The sequence below is a fragment of the Aquila chrysaetos genome, chromosome 3, assembly GCF_900496995.4.
Source record: "Aquila chrysaetos chrysaetos chromosome 3, bAquChr1.4, whole genome shotgun sequence".
NCBI lineage: Eukaryota > Metazoa > Chordata > Aves > Accipitriformes > Accipitridae > Aquila > Aquila chrysaetos.
This window is the reverse complement of record NC_044006.1, coordinates 55,580,392-55,599,778: the sequence shown is the minus strand read 5'-3', so window position 1 is coordinate 55,599,778 and position 19,387 is coordinate 55,580,392. Positions and strand designations below refer to the sequence as shown.

The 19,387-nt window shown below is 39.4% G+C and overlaps 1 protein-coding gene across 3 annotated transcripts in view; it reads left to right on the top strand.

Annotated features, from left to right (window-relative positions):
• The window catches only part of ITGA8 (integrin subunit alpha 8), a 125,062-nt gene extending 107,476 nt beyond the window's left edge, over nucleotides 1–17,586 (top strand). For 2 of the 3 annotated variants that reach the window (XM_030010012.1, XM_030010011.1), the window contains exons 28-30: nucleotides 1,390–1,491; nucleotides 9,845–9,967; nucleotides 11,210–17,586. In XM_030010012.1, coding sequence (XP_029865872.1) covers nucleotides 1,390–1,491; nucleotides 9,845–9,967; nucleotides 11,210–11,296 — 312 coding nt within the window. In that variant the 3' untranslated portion in view covers nucleotides 11,297–17,586. Of the gene's footprint in view, nucleotides 1–1,389; nucleotides 1,492–2,770; nucleotides 8,166–9,844; nucleotides 9,968–11,209 lie in introns of those variants that run through there. The other variant, XM_030010013.1, reaches the window with a different exon arrangement.
• Nucleotides 17,587–19,387: the final 1,801 nt, after the last annotated feature.

Below are 19,387 nucleotides of genomic sequence, written 5' to 3'. Positions count from 1 at the left end.
CATATCATAACCCCAGCTTTACAAGGGATGGGATACACAAGTCGCATGTAGTGTCATCAGTTGCAGAGATGAAATTAGAAACAGGTTTGACTTCCAGAAGAGCATGATAACCACTCAGCCATCCTTCCTTGGGATAAAAACAAGAAAAAAGAAGACATAGTTGAGTGCAGGATCTTCTGTCTGTAACAGATTACATTCAGTGAAATTGAAACATGTCAAATTCAAAGTGAACTGGAAGATTTACTTGATACCTGATGTACTTAGCCTTCAAAACTAACTCCAGTTAGATATCGATGATGCCAAGAGCTCAACAGGATTCAAAATATGTGTGTGGAAAATATTTGTATCCATTGTAGTAAATGTTGCAACCATTAAGATTCTTTTAAGGGACATGCACTTTCACATGTTGGCACTTATGCCAGTTCATAACAGATTTAGGCACGTATTTTTCCAGTGGACATACTAGCACTTAACTATCATTTCAAGGCAGTTTGCACAGAGTGGGAGATTATTGTCAAGGTCAGAACAGCACAATAAGACACACAGTTGGTCAGATGTAGTGTGTCTGTGCCTAGCTGGCTTCCAAATGAGGTGAAAGAATTAATTAAAAGTCACAGCATGAGCTATATGATGTAACATTTTTTAATCATTCTGAAGCAGGGAAGGTAATGCCTAATCTAATCTAATAATATTTTATAAATACAAGCAAGTTTAAATGAAACACAGAGAACTGACAGAGATACATATTGTTTTGTCTGCACATCTTTGGGTTTGTTGAGGTGATTAATGAGAACTATATAAATATTTTACTAGGCAGCCAGTTAAACAATGACTGCTATGCATTCCTGTTGCAGTTGCAGAATGTAGTAAAAAAGCAAGGTGAGTTCTGGGTTTTTTGAGCTCTACTGCAATAGGAAATCAATCACACTCTAAGTGAAGTGCAAAGATGTTTGTTCCTATTGTTGTTCTTTGATGGGAAGGCACAGCCATTCCTTCAATGCCATCAGGGAGCTCTACCAGCCTGGTCTCAACATAGACCTGGAAATCTCAAGATACCTGAGTTTGTTGTTGGGCTTGGTGAGCAGAGGCAAGGTTTTAAAACATAGACACCCCATAAACCTCCCCCTGCTTCAAACTCACCAGTCTCCTATTTCAGAGAGAAATATGAGAAACAACTGTATGTGTCTTTCTGCATATCTAACCCTTCCTCCCTATTTGAACACAAGGTCTTTGTATTTCAGCTTTATGCTGTATTATGTGTTTGTCTCGTGGACACATACAGGTCCCAGGATTGCTGTACTCTTTACCAAAAGAAACCATCTTTGCCTTAGGAAATCCTTTTCAGTATAAACATGGTTTTTAATAATTTCATTTTTTATATAATTTCAGAGAAAGAATGATCTCTATACTCTTTCTTCCAATGTGTCCTTCGAAGTTAAGAGCATGCCATATAAAGTGCAACCAGCAAAGCTCCCCAAGGGAAGCATAGCAGTAAGTAACTGAAAATGATATCTTTGTGTGAAGCACATGTATTTGGTCATTCTGATCACAGCTGTGAAGGTTTTTATAAATGAAAATATTGAGATCAGTCTTTCCTGTCTTTCTAGTGTAAATTCCTGAAATAATACCTAAAGGAAATACCTTTATTGCTTTCTGTGGATGTTGCTGATATATGATACTAATTCCATTTTTAAATAATTTCTTGCTGCATTAATGTGCAGACCACTTTATGGCAATCAGGATTGATTTTTCACCTAGAAGAAAACAACAAAACTGTGAAAGCAAGTGCCTAATTACGTTTTTTGGGGTAAAAAAAAAAAACCTGGAGGAAATTTTTGTGCAAAATCCAAAATCTTGTTTTTGTCAGGTTTAGAGATCTCACCCTTCTCCCAGTCAGCAGTTCTCCCACACAAGCTTATGGCAACTTCTCTCTTATCTGTATTAAGCTTCTTTGATACCCTGATTTTCAGAAAGGTCTGCATGCCTCTTTAGGTTTCCACCTCACAGCACATCAGGTGCAAGGTACGAAATTACCTGGTAATCCCTACAGAGTGATAGATAGATACTAAAGTACTTGCCTTATTTGTACAGCAAGATTTGTATGGCCCTGGATTATTATATGAAAAATTAATCTTGGAGGCGTAAGTTTGATTTAATTCTTTGCTGGTGCCAAAACATTGAGTTTGGGGAGCAATTTAAAGTAATTTGCTTCTTACAGTGTCTAATACCATGGTTAAAATTCACTCTATTTCATCATTACTGATATAAATAAGTAAAATATGAGTGCAAAATTTGATTCTAGTATAAGAGTAATCTGAAATTTGAAGGCTTATTGTTCTCATCTTTATAAAGATTTATCATTTACAGTCCTTCTTTTAAAAGGTAAGCTCAGTACAAACTTTTCCAAGTTAAATCATGGTGCAAATACATCATATCAGTCTGTTGAGATGTGGTAGTAGGGAACAGAATATTTTCTTATATGGAAAACCAACATAATAATATACTTTACAGCTTACTTTGAATATATTTTAGAGGATACAGGCTATAAAGTTTTGTTTTGAACAAGCACAGATTGAATGGTTGATTGATACTTGCTCTGGGAAGACACAAGGTGAAATCTTCGTCCCATACACTCAGTGACTCCAACCTCTAACATCAGGACTACCATGAGTTCACCAGAAAGATTTGATGCTTAATGCAGTATTCATCCAGAAAGGTTCAAAGGCTCCAAGCTGACAGATATACTCAGGCTCTTTTTATTTTCTTGCAGCATGTGTTCCATACCAGAAACACATGTTGTGCAGAACTCTGTAGTGGTGCCTTCATCTGGACTGAAGTGCTTTACCCCAGGTGATAGCCTGCTGTTCTCAACAAGTGTCAGATGATCTACCAAATGATCAGATAAGCATTTTATTCTCTTACTCCAGCCAGTATAATGCTTGTTATTTGCTGCAGATGATTTACAGCAAAATGCCTGTAATGGCGACTGTAAAATGTTGAAAAATGATAGCGCTTTTATGTTGTTTCATATCTGGACATGGCAGTGGATGCCTGCCAGCTCTACAGCTTGATGTGTTATATGCACAAGCTCTTTTGATGTTCCACTTGCAGGCAGAAATATTTGCTTGAAGTTGGGCAATGCTTAATATTTGCTCCTTCTGAAAAAGATCACTGGTTGTGTTTTAAAAGTTTCCAGAGATTTATTTGAAAGTTTATGGTTTTCTTTCAGACAATGCAAGGGTGGAAGTGGAATAAAGATTTTAGTATTTTAAAACTAATTGTCCAAAGTAAATATCTAATAATCAGCTAACACTTTACAGTTTATATAGCGAAGATAATATATTCTAAAAGAACAGAACATATGCCCTTCATTTAACTCATACAATGCTGGGTTCCAATTATGCAGGCTGGTAATGTACATTTAATTTTAATGGCATGAATAATCCCATACACATCGGTAACCTACACAGTCATGCAGTCGTATTTGCAGCTCTGAGGTCTTTATTTCCATCATCATGGAATATAGGTCTATGTCTTGAACAGAGGGTCATGATACATAGGTGTGTGAAAGGTTATGGAAATGTAAGAAAATCTGAATCTTTTATAGTAAAACATTAGAGTGAAAATGGCATCAGACAGAAAATTAGCTTGGAACTTAGTGGAGCTTAAAGCAAAATCCACTGATGTCAATAAAATTTTTTCTATTAATCTCGATAGGCTTGGAATTACAACTATATATTGTACAACTGGTTGGATTTCCTTGCTAACAGCTGTATCATTCAAGAGAAAATTGTCATTTTTTCTTAGAGGTATTATTATGGTAAATAATACTATCCTACTTAATGAATTTCATGCGCAAGGTGAAAGTACTTTTTATAATAAAAAGGACAGAGTTAGAATAAGCAGTAATTTGTTCCATTTTAATTTGTGAGTCTTGAGCCAGTTTCAGAGTTTAATAAAATATGATTGCTTTTCTTAAATGTTTGATAGGACCTTTAGAGGGGATGCCTTTAGTCTAAACTGTTTGACTAGTGTCCTACAGTGAGTAAATATTGGTTTCAGACTAAGGCTTATAACTCTTTTTTTAGCTATTACACAGTGATAGTACTTTCATTTAAAATGTGCTTATATTCCTTATGAATTATATTTGCACAAACATTTGTAATGTGTAAACATAAATGTCAATATTAATTATGATTCCAAGCTCAAGGGAGCTTTTGAGCATTTTTTCAGAGCATACAAGAACATCATGCTGCAAAGGTTGGATGGGAACATGTAGGAGTAGTAAAGAGTTCCTGTTTCTCAGTCTCTGTTAGCAAAATGACTAAAGATTAGAGGAAGGTCATCATGGACAGTAAAAGTGGTAGCATTAGAATAATAATCAAGTTAGCTATAGTTTCTTAAAGTAGCAAATTAAATTATGGAGAAGTTATTTTTAATTTTTAAAGTGTCTTTTAAAGGACAAGAGGGAAAAAATAGCTTTGTGAGAATCCCACTAACAGGCACTGAATTCTGATCATAGATGCTGGATGTTTGAACTAGTAAAACCTAATTCCCATCTATCCACAAGGGACTGCCAATGAACCAGCAGCTTACCACATATGCTCTTATCTGCGTTATGCTACCTTCCAGTGGAATCAAAGACAATTTTGAAGCTACGTTGAGTAGCACCAAGATCAGGAACGAAATCCAAACTGTACAAAAATCAGTAGCAAAAAAACCTAATATTTCTTTTATCTGCTTACGATGTGCTTAACTGTGGCATATTTTAAAAGAGGAAAATAAAAGCCCCCCTACAGAAGTACTTTCATGAGCAACAAGTGACTTTCATGGAACCACAACAGCAATTCTGAAGACTATCAGACAGCATCTGTACTAAGACCAGCTTGGATTTTATTTCCAACAGCACACAAAGGCTCTGTCTGTAACTCTCTGGTTGGCTTCACCCTCATCTCAGTGCTTGAGCCAGATGGCATTCCTTGTCACCCCTTTGCATAAAAAAGGTACGAGACGTTCAGCTCTGTGAAAGGTCAAAAGTCAGATGGCTCCTCTCAAGTCTGTGAGGTGTGCTTTTCACCAGCCTGACAAAGAAGCAACCACTATTTTCAGTGTTCAGTATAAGAAAGACTTCTAGTCCTGAACGGAGAGGAAAGCCAATATGCATCTAAAGTACAGTGCCAACAGGTAACACTTGTGTAAAAATTCCACTTCTTCATATTGCCCACCTTAGATGAAAACAGATAAATCCCCCCCAAAACATTCCTTGGCTCTGATCCTGCAGTACTAAACCTACCACATGGAGAAGAACAGAAATCCAAGCTGAATAATGCAAAGTTGTCTTAAATCAAAATCATATGTAAAACACTTGTGGACAGCATGGGGTGGAGGAGGGACAGTCTTCTGTGGAAATGGTGAAATGAGGCAGGCAAAACTGAAGGGATGCTTTGTTTCTTTCTCCCCCTCCAGCCTCTGCCTCAGCTCTGTGGGTGTTCAGGATTTGCAGTGTCAAACTGTTCACCAGGAATTGCATTACTAGCCCTGCAAGTCTTTGTATAGAGTGTGAAAGGAGGCAGCCCAGGAGTGTTATATTCTACTGGTAATGCACACAGGCAGGAGTGAGACTGACAACTACATATAATCCCCTGCTCAGAAATTAAATCTCAAGCACTTAGCACAACCCTTCCCTTGCTTTCAAAAACCTAAGACAAAGAAGGATTCATGTGAAAAGGGTGTGGATGCAGCAAGATGGTCTTAAGATTTTAGCAGGCAAATATTTCATTCGCCATTGGCCTCACTCCTGCTACAAGAGAAGAGAGATGTGGCAGCTTTGCAGCAGCATTCTGCTTGATACAGTATAGACCTAATTTCTGCTGTTTGTTTTACTCATTGCTGATAATCTAAGGATTATAAACATGATGCTCTGCACTTCTATAAGATCACAGTTTCTTGTTTATATTTCAACATCTGTCACGGTCCAGCTGAGCTACTGAAATTACACTGTAAATTGCACTCTACTGTCTGTAAATGCAGAACAATGGAAGAAGGAAGAGAGGATTATGAACCCATGCAGTACAAGCAAGGCTGAGTACTGCTGTACCACTCATAATTGGTTACAGTGTGTCCTCAGGAAGACCCAGATGTCCTTACCTGGATCCATGCTGATAGGTGCTCTATTGATATCACAAGAAGAGTTAGGTTGCCTTACTGTTTTCGCAGCCTAAGAGGAAAGAAAATACAACACACAAATGCAGCAAATATCTAGGAAGTGGTGCATAAAAGAAGACATGGAATGGCTACATAAGTAGTTGCATACACTACTATAAGCTTTACCAAAGCCTAATGAAATAGCCTGTTGCCACTGATTTCAGCAGGATCTCAAACAAGCTTTGAGGTCTGGATTGACCCCACCTGATTTTGAACAGTGAACTGGAGAACATTAAAAGTCTAGTTGCTGTGCTCCTGTGCAATCAGTAGGCAGCCCTATGAGCTATTCAGATCCTAGATAACCCCAGGCAGCAGCTTAGTTCACCCCTGTCTGAGAGCACCTGTGGTGCTGAAGTAGTTGCCTTTGGATGAAGGCGGACTTGGTGCCCAAGGAGACAGATGTGGTTCAGTCAAATACAATCTTAAGAAATCTGTAAACAAAAAAATCCTTCCTACAGAAGTACTTGCCCACTCTGATAATTTCCATATTCAGGGTGTACAATTTCAGTAGACTGTCTCTCTACCAACCCATCCATAGCTGGCCAGCAGCTTGCTAGAGTCTTTTTGTTCTGGTTTGCTGATGTTGTACATTCCAGCCCAGAGCAGTGATGCTGACTCCATTTCCTGTTGCATTTATCTCAGTCACATTATGCCACCTAGGAATTTGGCTCAAGCTATCAATACCAGAAATGGCTAAATCAAATTTTTGCAAGCAAATGGGTCTTCCCTCAGGTTTGATCTTACTGTAAAATGGAGTCAGTCATTTTGTCAAACTTGAGAGGACAGAAAGCGCTGCTTGGGTTTGCTTTTTGCTGTTGTTTACAAATATTTGTTAAGATGATTTTGGTAAGTGGTCTATCACTTTACTGCTCCAGCTCCACAGCAACATGCTTAGACAAGTGAGAGTGTTAGAACAGAAACTGTAGTGAAGCTCAAACCTTACATAAGTAAGGTACCTACACTGTGTGTTGATAGTGTCAGATCCTTTTCAAATAATAATGAAAAAAATTATAACTTCTTGCGTGTATCACCACAGAGTTTGCCAACAGAGGAAGCACACAGTGTAGATGAGTTGCAGTTTTTTAATCAATCTCAGTTTTTGCTGTTGTGGGGCCTATTGAATTTTCATCAGCACTTCCCAACTTTTGTGCTATATGTGATCAGATCTTCAAGGCTTGCCTCAGGGAAGCATTCATGAGGCTTTTGAAGCAGTAGAAGGGAGATGCTTTCTTCCTTGGACAGCTGAGCTCATTGCTTGCTACAGGCTTTGTGCAGCCCATCATGACTCCATCCCTTCTGATTTCCCTGGCCAGATAAGCCTTTTACTTGCATTCCTCTTTTTCCTTAACTGGCTTTTCTCTGGGAGAAATCTCTGCAGACAGTTCAGGTGACCTTTTTACTGCTCTGAGACACAAGGAGAGCCATTCAAAAACATTTTGCCCTTACTAAATGAGGACTGTTCTTGCTGAATCTAATGATGCAGAGAGCCTATGAAGTTCTGCAGTGGTTAAGAAGCAACCAAAAGAGGAAGCTTGGGAAGGGAATGGTATCCCTGCAGTGGCATAGTTGATCACTTGATCACACCAGCAAGGTATCTGTTGGGACCCAGGGGTGGCATTTCATGGGGTTTTTTACTAATTCTGTTTAACTTGAATTTATTCTTTGTATGTGCTATCTTTTTGAAGTCTTTTAGAGTAATAGCTATTTACAGCTGCACCAGAGAAGTATATTAGCTGAATGTGTTTGTTAGATCAACAATGATATGGCCAGTACTGCAAGCACTTAATGTTCAGGTTACAGGTCAGTGTTAAAGTGCTAACCCCGGAAGGATTGGGCAGTGTCTCAGAATTTTCTGTGTAACGCTCAGTGTAAGCTTTGGTAGAAGGCAAGTGGTATCCCACATAGAAAGTTTATCCCTAATTTCAACTATGATCTGTGTCCCATAACAGTGAGGGATACTAAAATACATGCATCAGTAGACCTGATCTACTGGCATCTTTCCAAGCGCTGTGTCAGAGTAGGGGACAGTTGGCTGCACAGATGAAGTTAGTGGAAAGGACTATTCCGAAATGTCTTCCAATAAAGTGTGACAGTAGCTGGGAGACAGATCTGCTGGTGCTTGCAGAATGAAAAGTCTAGGAAAGTATGCTGATCATGAGAAAGAGTGAGAGAGGAAGGGGCTATATGTTGCAAAAAGGCTGAAATTTGCCATCTTCAAGGAGAAAAGTGAGAGCCACAGAAATTGAATTAATTTTGAACTGGACTACAGAGTTGTATCCAGTCTTCAAACTTAGGATGCTGCTCCATAAATTAACAAATTAGCATTGTGCTAAATTTCAGGTGCATCAACCAGTGAGTTAATAGCAAAAAAAAAGTAGAAAGAGAATTTGCAATGAGTGCAGATCAGGGACTGGGCCAAGAAATTTATTAAGAAGAGTAGATTTTCTAGCTGTACCTCAAGCACTGAAGAGGAAGATCATTTGAGAGTTTGTGTAATCAGTTTGCTTTGCAAACCAATTTCATCTTGTCATGAAGAAAATAACTTCCATCTGTCACACACTTGCCCTCTTTAAGGGAGACTAGGAGTAAATGAGAGAGCTCCAACAGAAAACCCCAGAGAGAAATAACTTCCTAGGCTAACAATAAAGAGGAAAGTTTGACAAAATAAATTAAAACTAAAGGGACATAATTGTGGCTAAGGAGCTAAGGAAAGCTCAAACTCATTTCTTCCCACTTGGGAGCAGCAGGGAGAGAGCAAATATTCAATGACATTGACAAGGAGCCTTCCAAGCAGAGTCTGAGAGCATAGAATAAATTTGGTACAAGGCATGGAAGGGAGAGTGAGGAGGAGGTTACTTATATGGATGGCCCCAGAAGGAGAAGTAGAGAAGGGTTATTACTACTCTTTGTCAAGATGGTCTAAAGAGAGAAGTTTGCCAAGTCAATTAAAACCTTTGATAACTCATGTTATACACACCTGCTGCTTTCTAGAGCCTCAGACAATGAAAGAGAGCATTTCATGCTTGTTTCCCATTTAGGTAATAGTCCGTATGCTTGGCTTCTTTTAAGGAGCATAACATCATACTGTGCATTAGGCTTTATCACAAGGACAATGCACTCTGCCTGAGTTTCATTTTTGGACTGCTTAGCTGAAACGCAAGTTATAGGAAAAAATGTATACTGGTGTGTCAGCAGAAATTAAAATAAGAATAATGTAGCTGGTATCTATTGTGGTTTGAATTAAGAGTTTGGGCTGAAGTCAACCATTGTTTCAGAGTAATTCAGCATAAGTCAGTTATACTGGCTTAGGCTGTACCAGCATACATGTGAGCAGAACTTTGCTCCTTGAATCTTCTTGAAGCATTTGCACAGAAGAGTATTTTTTGCTACTCTGTATTAAGTGAAAATGATTCGTGTGTCTGATACGACAAGACTTTTGTGTATGTGTGAACTCCATTTCTAGTAGTTATCATGAACAAGTGGAAAGGAACTTGCAGTAAGTGAAGCTAACATGGGAGAATTCCAAGCAATGTGTATTTCTAATCTGCAAAATGCTATTGAAGTGAATGCTTATAATCTCTGTATTCTACTGTCAGATTTGCTTAATTTTTGTTCATTTAATGTATTCTTTTCATTTCAGATCAGAACGTCTGTCATTTGGTCCACTCCAAATGTCTCCTTTGTAATCCCTTTATGGGTTATAATACTAGCAATACTTCTTGGACTACTGGTATTAGCTATGTTGACCCTAGCTCTATGGAAGGTATGTTGCATTATTACTGTTACTGTTGCCTTAAAAAAAACCTGAAAGATACTGGAAGATATTAACAGATAAGAAAAAGAAAGGCTGGAATTTTGTGATCTTTAACAGTTTGGAGCAAAAGCAACAATACACGTGTCTTTTTTGTTTTCCATTTCTGACATGTTAGTGTCACTGACCTTTATGCAGGGAACTTGTTTTCAAAGTCCTCCTTTATTATTAAAGTCTGGTTATAAATGGGCATACAGAGTTTGACTCTGTTTCTCAAGACCTCTTTTGCAGGATGTTTAAGTTCAAAAAGAAGTTACTCTAACTTTGTTTTCTGTGAATACTTCAGGGATTTCCAGTTTTTGTCAGCATGTAACAACACTCCCAGCTTTGACAATTCATTTTTAGAAGATTTCCTTTTATATTAGTATGTTGTATCTTCTGTTTTTAAAGTTTTCTAGTTCTGTGTTGGTTGTTACACTCCCTTCACAAGTTTTAAGACATGTTACTGGAAACTGCTATATTACAGGGAGCCAACGTAGCTTTTGGCTATCCTCTCAATTCCCATTAAAAAAAATAAAAATAATTTCTTAAGTTTAGCTGCCTAAAGGTTATGGGTTAGGTGTCCAGCCTATGCTAACTTTCCAGATTCGCCTAGTCAGTTAACAACAACAGCAAAAAGCTATGTCTAAAACATGGGAGGATGAGAGGAATTACCTTTTGGTGGTACTCTACTTTGACCTCTTGTGAAGCCTACATGACTTTCAACCTTTCAACCAAAAGGGTAACATTTAGGCAGTTAAAGTTAGGTGAGAGGAATGTCATCTTTAGTGATCTTTAGTCTACGTCACAACACTGTCCTGTGCACATTTCCCAACACATATTCCACTTCTGTTATTATTGCTATTTGTCAGTCTAAATACTTTTCTGAATGTCTTGCTGAACTGAAATTAACAGTTTTCTCATTAGAGTCAGCCGGTATCAGCATTCAGACCAACTTTACATCTCCTGCAAAGACATCTTTCATATAATTTGAATTTTTAAAGCTATACTTTGGAACTCAATGCCTTGTACCTAAAACTATCATTTTTCATAGGGAATGATTTGAATAGAAATAAAAAAGCTTCACAGTCTATCAGCCTGCCACAGATTGTATCCGACCTTTCAGGTTGACTCAGTGAAGAATCAAACTGCAGCTGAGTCTTCCTGTGGTTGTCTTACCATGACGCCTTTGTTTCTGTTGATTGTTTCCTACAGTGTGGCTTCTTTGACAGACCTAGACCTCCTCAAGATGACATGGCTGACAGGGAACAACTGACAAATAACAAGACTACTGATGCATAGAGGAAGAGTGACAGTTCATGTCAGAACCCTGCCTGAGTCTAGAAACATGATGAGGATTAAATGAAGGATTCCTTCCACCAGTTTTCCTTTGTACCTGCAAGTGACATGGTGTCATAATCTGATCTATGCAACGTTCTGAGAACATGCCACATGATGGCCATCCTTGCCAAAGAAAGCAGCTTTATCACTGCCTTACAAACATACTCACCACTGAACAGTAAGTTTATCCCATATTCCAGTCAGTCTACATTTCAGCAGTTGCTTTTGAACACCTGTGGTATACTGAGATGCTTCCAGAACAAGCCCAAATCTCCCAAGGAGAGAACACCTGCATTGCTGTATTGTCTAGAAGATGGACCAGGACAAAACTTCTGAACGCTACTGTATCATGCAGAATACCTTTGAAACCTCCCTAAGAATAAGAACTTTTATGAAATTATAGCTCAGGGAGACAAGCAATATATCAGTACTGTGAAAGTACTTCTGAAAAACAAAGGTAGTCTATAAAGAACTTTATAGATGGGGCACAATTATTTATTTTTCCACCTTTTCAGGATAAGTATCTGATATAATCATCAACTTAGATTTTGAGAGAAGAAAGTAAAAAAATAGAAATAATGTACTTACCTTGCATGTAAATAGAAAACTAAACCCATTGTACACACAGAACACATCCTTCTTGGCTACAAGGTGTTTTGCAAAGCAGAAGATTTATGCAACACTTACAAGATGATAAACAAGTACATGTCATATCTCTCAACCCAGAGCTGGTAGTATCACACCCAGATAACTAAATCCATGCACAGTATAGAGCAGGGGATGAGTTACCCTGTCCTTGCATTGCTGATGACTGACAGCTGTACAGCTGATACAGGATACAGTCATTTGTGAAACACTGACTTAAATTATCACAGCCACACTGGTGATACTGAGAAGGCTTGGGGGTTTTGGGCTAGGGTAAATTTGCTTTGCCATTGCCCTGTTACTTTGTTGAAATGGCCTCTTAAAATGGAATGGCTACTGCCATTGTATCTTCTGTTTAATTTGTGTCATAGACCCTAACACTGTTCACCTAAAGAAATCTTTGCTTTTTTTTTTTTTTTCCCTTTCCTTTTAGTCTACAAGCTGGCAGCATATTTAAAGTGTTGATTTCAGCAAAGTTTAGGGCTGAATATAGTTCTTTCTTAAGCAAAGTCTTGCAAGGAAGGTGGGCAAGATTTGTATTCATGCAGAAAAATAGGATGCCAGCCAGCCAAGCATGAACAAAAAGAAGGAAACATCTTTTCAGGTAAAGAGTAAAAATACACATTTAGGATTTTTTTTTCTGGGTGATGGATTCTGAAGAAGAGAGGCTTCATTCTTTCTGTTCTATCAGCAAATGGTCCTTATCTCAGCAGGCAGTCTAAGCTCAGATCTGTGCAAATTTGTGCCTGAAAGCTTGAGTCTTCCAGTGCTGCCTGTGAGTGTGAAATTAGCTATATTGTGTAAACTTCAGGAGGGATTGTTCATCTTCTGAAACATACACCACACATTCCTTCCCCTGAGCTCCTTTTCTTTCCAATCCACCTCAGCTTCTTAATTGGCAAATGGCCTCATCCATTCTGCCACTTCTTGGCTCCTTTTAGGTAACTGCCCTTCTGCTTCCAAAGACTTCAGACAGGACTAGCTACAAGACATTGTCACTTCTGTCAGTCTGACAGGAGATTTTACAGTTTTACCGTTTCTTGCATGCAGACTGACCTGTGAAATCCAAGCAGGAGCTAGGAAACCTGGGCAGGTGTGTTCCATCTTCATATCTAAGGCAAATTTGCAAGAAGACCTTTATGAAGTCTTTAGCTTATCAGATGCAGTGTGCCCATGAAACTTAATGAGAGGAGGAGACACATGCCTCAGAAAACGGAGTTGAAGCACCGTTGGATGGGGAGGCCTAACCACTTCCCATTCCCACCAAAAACCGTTAACAGACCCCTTCCCCCAAATGGGACCCCTTGTAGGTTAGAGAGATCAGCTGATAAATACCACCACAAAGCAAGCCTGTCCCATATTTGCATACCTCTGTATCCCATACATTCCAGGCAAAATCATCCTCCCATGAAAAAGACAGTGTGCTTCTAGCATTTGTAAATATTGAATTGTTGTGTGTAACAGCTTCTGAAATAAGATCAGCTAGCTCATTACAGTCATATCATCTACACAACTCTGATGAAATAGCACCATAAGGAGATACTGAACATAGGACTTTTGTATGTGCAATATTTTATATTACTTATATACCTGAAGCATGTTTACACTGGCATTTGTGGTTGCTTTTTAAACTTTTGAATATACTGATTAATGATTACAATAAAGAAAAAAAATAGGAAAAAAAAATGAAAACAAACACAGCTCTGTTTAGTATTTGTTGCAATGTTTTTTCAATCCTGCATTGCTCTGAGGATGGGACTAGGTGACCTAATAAGTTCTTTGCAGTTGTAACATCTATGGTTCACTTTTGAGCAATTACTCTCCATTTTAATGATGGGCAAAACATGTTCAGATACTAAATTTAAACCAAAAAAACCCTCAGTGACTGCTGGGCTTGGCTGGAATCCATTGGCTGCAGCTGTGTAATGTCACTGGAACCCAAATTAGAGGCACATGATCTGACAAACAGTTACTTTGAGCAATACTTTGTTTTATATTTCTACATCCTTGTAGATTAAACTTCCCCCATGGAAATGTCTGGAGCCGTATGCTGTCAAGGACTGTAGTCTTGGTCCCAGCATTTGTGGATAGCTTTGGCTGCAAATTGCAAACAGCTTTGCGAAGAAGATTTCTGGGTTTCAGTGCTTGCCAGGAGTGTTTATCCCCTGGGGAGATTGCATCCTGTATGTGGTCACTAGCAGGCAGTCGACATAATCTTTCCCCCCAGTATATTAATAATGTACTACACGATAACCTCTGCCACATCCCTATATGACTGAACTTTTGCTTCAGTGACGTCAGCCTTGTAACAAGTTACTAAATGCAGCTTTCTGTAAAAGTAATTCAGCCTTGCACTTCCAAATGTATGTGGTGAGCTGCTAATTGCTGAGAGCACAGGAGCAGTCTGGAGAGCAGAAAAAACAGGAGATTACTTTATAAATTAAAGCCTTTTAAAACCGTTTATTGCTATGACCACCACAGCGGTCTAGTAAATAGAGACATTCATCTTTTATTTCACATGCTTCTTGCTGAGTTTGAGAAAGGCTGTCCAGTTATTTCATCCATGCAGCAGACTTTTTAAGAGTATCAAGTGTCAAGCGACATTCTCTGCTTTATGAAAATTTCAGAATTTACATAACAGGGACCAGTACATTTGAATATGTTGTCACTTATGGATTTAATCTTTAAAGGTATTTAGCAAATACAATTTTCATTTAACCACCGGGTTGTTAACAAGAATTTTTTCTTGTCAACATTCTGTAACTCATTTACAATTTTTTCCATCTTCTCCAACTTTTTTGCCCTGACAGCTTTTATGTGTTTCCCACATTAGACATCTCTTAAAAATGGCACTGATTTTCTCTACCTTTTAGCTGTGGTTTTTTCATCCATTAGCAAGAAGTATCTTCTGGTAGGCATGGCATACATTAACTAGAAAGCCTTTTGGGAACCAACAAAACACCTAGAGATATGCAGGGAAAAGAAAGTCCCAACTGGCCATGGCCTATGGTATTCCACTACATTGTAGCAAACTTTTTTTAATTAAATACCATCTGACACTCTGCCTTTAGGAATTGTTTATGAGTGAGTGTTTTATTTATGATTGTGGGCAAAGATCCATATTAAAATGTAGTGTAACGGTAGTGCCTCTTGACAATAAAAAGTCTTGAATTTAGCTTATGCAGGCGCCATGATGTGACACAGCAGGAATGCTTTTAATATTGAAGGACTGTTCATGTTTTGCCTGTATGTCGTATTTCAGGGGCATTTAACTATTCAAGATGCTACCCTACTGTACACAGTGATTTTTAGAAAAGAATGGAAGTAATTGTTGAACTCACTTTTCAGATGGTTTCATTTGTTTTCATCATGTTGGTCTACTTAACTGATGCACCACATTTCATTTGGTTATGTATTGTTCTTTGTTTCAGTAACGGTTTGTAAAGTGGACTTCAGCAACTCTTTCCAAAACTGGACTGCATCAGGCAGTATTGCTTTTCCAGAAGCAAGCTCAGGATAACAGCAGCAGAGCAGAATTCAGGATGCTATGTGAAATGGTCAGTGCATTGCAGGGGCTAGCTTACTTTTCAGCAGTTTACCCAAATTCATATTCAGAGTCATATTAACAAAACATCAACCTTAGACTCCCCATTTCTCCTGTCAGGGAGGGCCAGGGGGTGCCCTTTTTTGTCAGCATTGTAAAGACCAAATACCAAGCAATCCTCACAGCAAACCTGGGGAGGGGAGACCACATTGTATACCTGCACAAGACAAGTAAAAGGCAACCAAATCAAGTATATGGCAAAAGCACAAACAACATCTGTCTTCTGATGCTCTCCTGGTCATGAAGGTTAACATTTTCCCAGCAAAAGCAATCTGCCCACTTATCACATTAGACCAGCAGCACCAGAAAATAATCTGAAGTTGCAAAAAGTTTCCATGAATCTCATATCCTTTGTAGATATTTTACATTTTGAAGTTTATATGATAGCTCTTGGCTCTTCAAATAGCCTTACTGATTTTTTTTTTGTTGGTTTTTAATATTTTAATAGCATTTAGAAAAAGTTAGGTCAGCATAGTAAAAGCTGAAAAAAAAAATTTTTAAACTAACAATGAAGTCTCACAGGAGACCCAGGCTTAGATCTGGACTCATCTTTTTCATTTTTAGGTGCAGAAGAGACATCAGGAGATATCTCAGGTGTCTGCTGAGACTTCCAAGGGTGTAATGGCTTTGTTATAACAAACACTCCCATGCCAACTAACATGAAAACCAGAAGATATTATTTTTAATGATCCAACAGTCTATCATTCCCTGCTATATGCCCTGCATACAAGAACAGGCAGAACATGGGTAAATGGCACCATTAAACTAGGTAGTAGGATGAGACATTCACAGTTTGACTCAGTACACCAGAAAGAACCTTTCCTGTGGAGAAAGACAAAGACTGAATTTTCTCAGTGGCTAAAATTAGGAAAGATTTGTTTTTCTAGAGGAGAACACGACACCACGGAAGCCCTGCCCTTCAAGCATAATGGGTACAAGCATAAACGCGAGGTAGCTGGGCACAAGGGACTTAATATTAAGCAGTTAAGGAGGCTGCAGGATACTACGTTAACTATAAATGACCTAGAGGGAAGGGCTAGGAGACTCTAGAGGAGAAATCAAACCTTTAAACACATAGATGTTACCACAGAGTAGATCAGAAACAACAAGAAGGTTGATTAGTAAGATGGATGGATTGGAAATAAGGCTCAGCTACAGCAGATGAGAAGTTGTGACCCCAGAAGATAACGAGACTAATGATCTATTACAGTGATTTTTTTTTTCACAGTGACCAACTGATTCATTGCTTCTGCAAAGTTTGAGGAAGACCATTTCCTTAGTAATTAGATAACGAAAGGAAAAAATATCTCTGCAGCTGTGACAGGACTATTGAGTTATCTGTGAATCCCTCTCATTCGTAAATAAAGGGCTGTATTCACTTCATTGACTTTGAGAGAAGGAAGGAGGTGGCAAAGACATGAGACTTGAATTTGTTCCAGCATCTGCTAAAACCTTCTGGCTTCACTGTTGTTTCAAAGTGACTGTTCAGTATTTGCTGAGGCTATACAACATCTTTCACTGTAGTAGTACAGACTGTGCTGTCCAAAGGTAATAGAAAGACATTTTTCCCAAACCAGTAAAAACTAAATCTTTTGTGGAAACTTTCCATCTATGCCTGGCTTACCCAGGAGACCTGAGGAGTAAAGTGGGGTTTAAGTGGGATTTTTTATTTATTTTTTTTATTTATCAAGCATTGTAACATACATTAAGAAGCTTCTCTATATGTGTATATAGCTTCAGTCCTTATATACAGTTTTAAGTAGTTAAACTGAAGTAATTCTTTGCTAACAGATGAAGGAGGCACAAGTAAATCAGCAATGGAATTGAAAAGTTAATTGATGAAGTGAAGATGACAATGATCCTATTTAAGTTTGGCTGTAATGAATGGTTTGCTTTATATTTTTAAAGTATACTATTTATTTAATTCTACATTTAATATATTATGGTACTAATGAAGCACTTACTTAGACATTACTAACAGTGATATTTGTGTTTAATGTAACAAGATACTCGCTAACAGATAGATGAGGCAGGAACACAAAGTGAGGGGGAGAGACCATGTTCTTCCCTCGGCTGGGCTGCTCCAACCACAGCTGTGGCTGACTGGGAATCTTCCACGCTCCACAACAAGCAGTGACTCTCACAAGAGGGGAAAATCCTGATACCGTAACAGTTCTCGGTCCTTCGGACATACACCCTTTGCCTCGAAGGTTTCTGGAGCATCTTGCTCTGCTCTGTTGGGTGCTGCTTGTTTAATATTATCTGCTCCATTGGCTCCTCCACACTCAACTGGTTCGGATTGCAGAGAATCAATGCCATCTCCTTTCCATCTGCTTTTTGTTTAAAAAGCTGAGGATATCTCCTGTCTCACGAACATGTCTGCAACTTTTCAGCAATTCCCATATGACTTATGAGAATATATTCTGCTTGATTTTGGGGGTGAAGGGGTGTTTAGTCTCCACTCTGCTTTTCTAATGCCCATATATACACAAAAAGTCAGTCCTATGGTATCTATTACAGATTATTTCACTAAGCAACCAGCCAAGTTTTTGTTCTGTAATTTAGTAGAACAAAGTAAGCCTGAACTTAACCCTCCAGCCATTTTAAGCAAACAACATCTGTGTGAAGCCATTAGGTTTCAAATACATTGACTCACTGCAATGTCTTTAAGAGCAAATCTTCTTGCAGAACATGTTGCGGACTCTTCAGCATCATCACTGCAGTTGGTACGCTATGTCAAGCATATACTGATCTTATGTAGATTGTGTTTAGCTGGTTTTATTATCACAAAAATGCTTTTTCCAGAGAGTGGGAATGAAGTGCAGGAAAAAATGTGAGCTGTCTTTTTCAAGCATGCTCAGAAAGCTGAGCTGGTGAGCTTTTAACTACCACCCCCTCAATTAACCCCTCAAAGGGACCTCCTAAGCAGGTCTGCGGGAAAAAGGGAGGTGGCAGCAAGGGGTGTGAGGACTGCCGATGAGGAGCAGTGCCTGGAAAGACGCGGATTGGCTTCAGTGCATGGCATTGCCCCAGACCTCACATGGAAAGGGGCTTCCTTGGCTGCCAGAGGACTAAGGGGCTCTGTGCTTGGCCTCCCTGTTCCCTCCCTGCACTCTCTTCCTCTGTCTCGGTCCATGTGCCTTCGCTCCTTCCTGCAGATGGGTGGCTTGCCCAGCCTCCAACCACCTCACAGCTCCTCCCTGGGCTTCCAGCTGTAAATCCCGCCCCCAGCCTCCCCACGCGGCAACAGCAGCAGCTCCCCAGCTCTCTTTCCCCCACTCCTGACTGCAGTTGTTTCCCGGCCCTGTGATGTGACATGACCCCAGCTGGGCACCACAGATCTCCCAAAGGCTGGTCTCACCCCACGGCTATCCCCCACCTCCTCCCCAGGGAGGCTTGGGCAGACAGAGCTTAGTCCTCTCAGAGAGGGGACAGCAGCTGTGTAAATCTCACAGGGCTGCTGAGTGGTTACACGAAGAGCAGCTTGCAATGGCCATGTTGTCACAGATACCCAAGCGCACATTGGGGATTGTGTCTCCCAAATCACTCATATCCTGCTGTTTCACACACACATATGCCTTCTCAATGATAAACCATCTCTCTGTTCTTCTCTTGTTGCTCCATCTAACGTCTCTTGCCCCTTTTTTCTTTCTGGGCTTCTCCCCTACGTCCCAGGACAATATCCTGACCCGTTCCGTGCAGACCGCCCCTCAGAACAACCTGTCCCAGTGACCTTTCCCTAGCTGAGCTCTGCCAGTTCGTCTTGGCTGCTAAGGCAGGCCTGATCTCCAAAGGTGCCCATG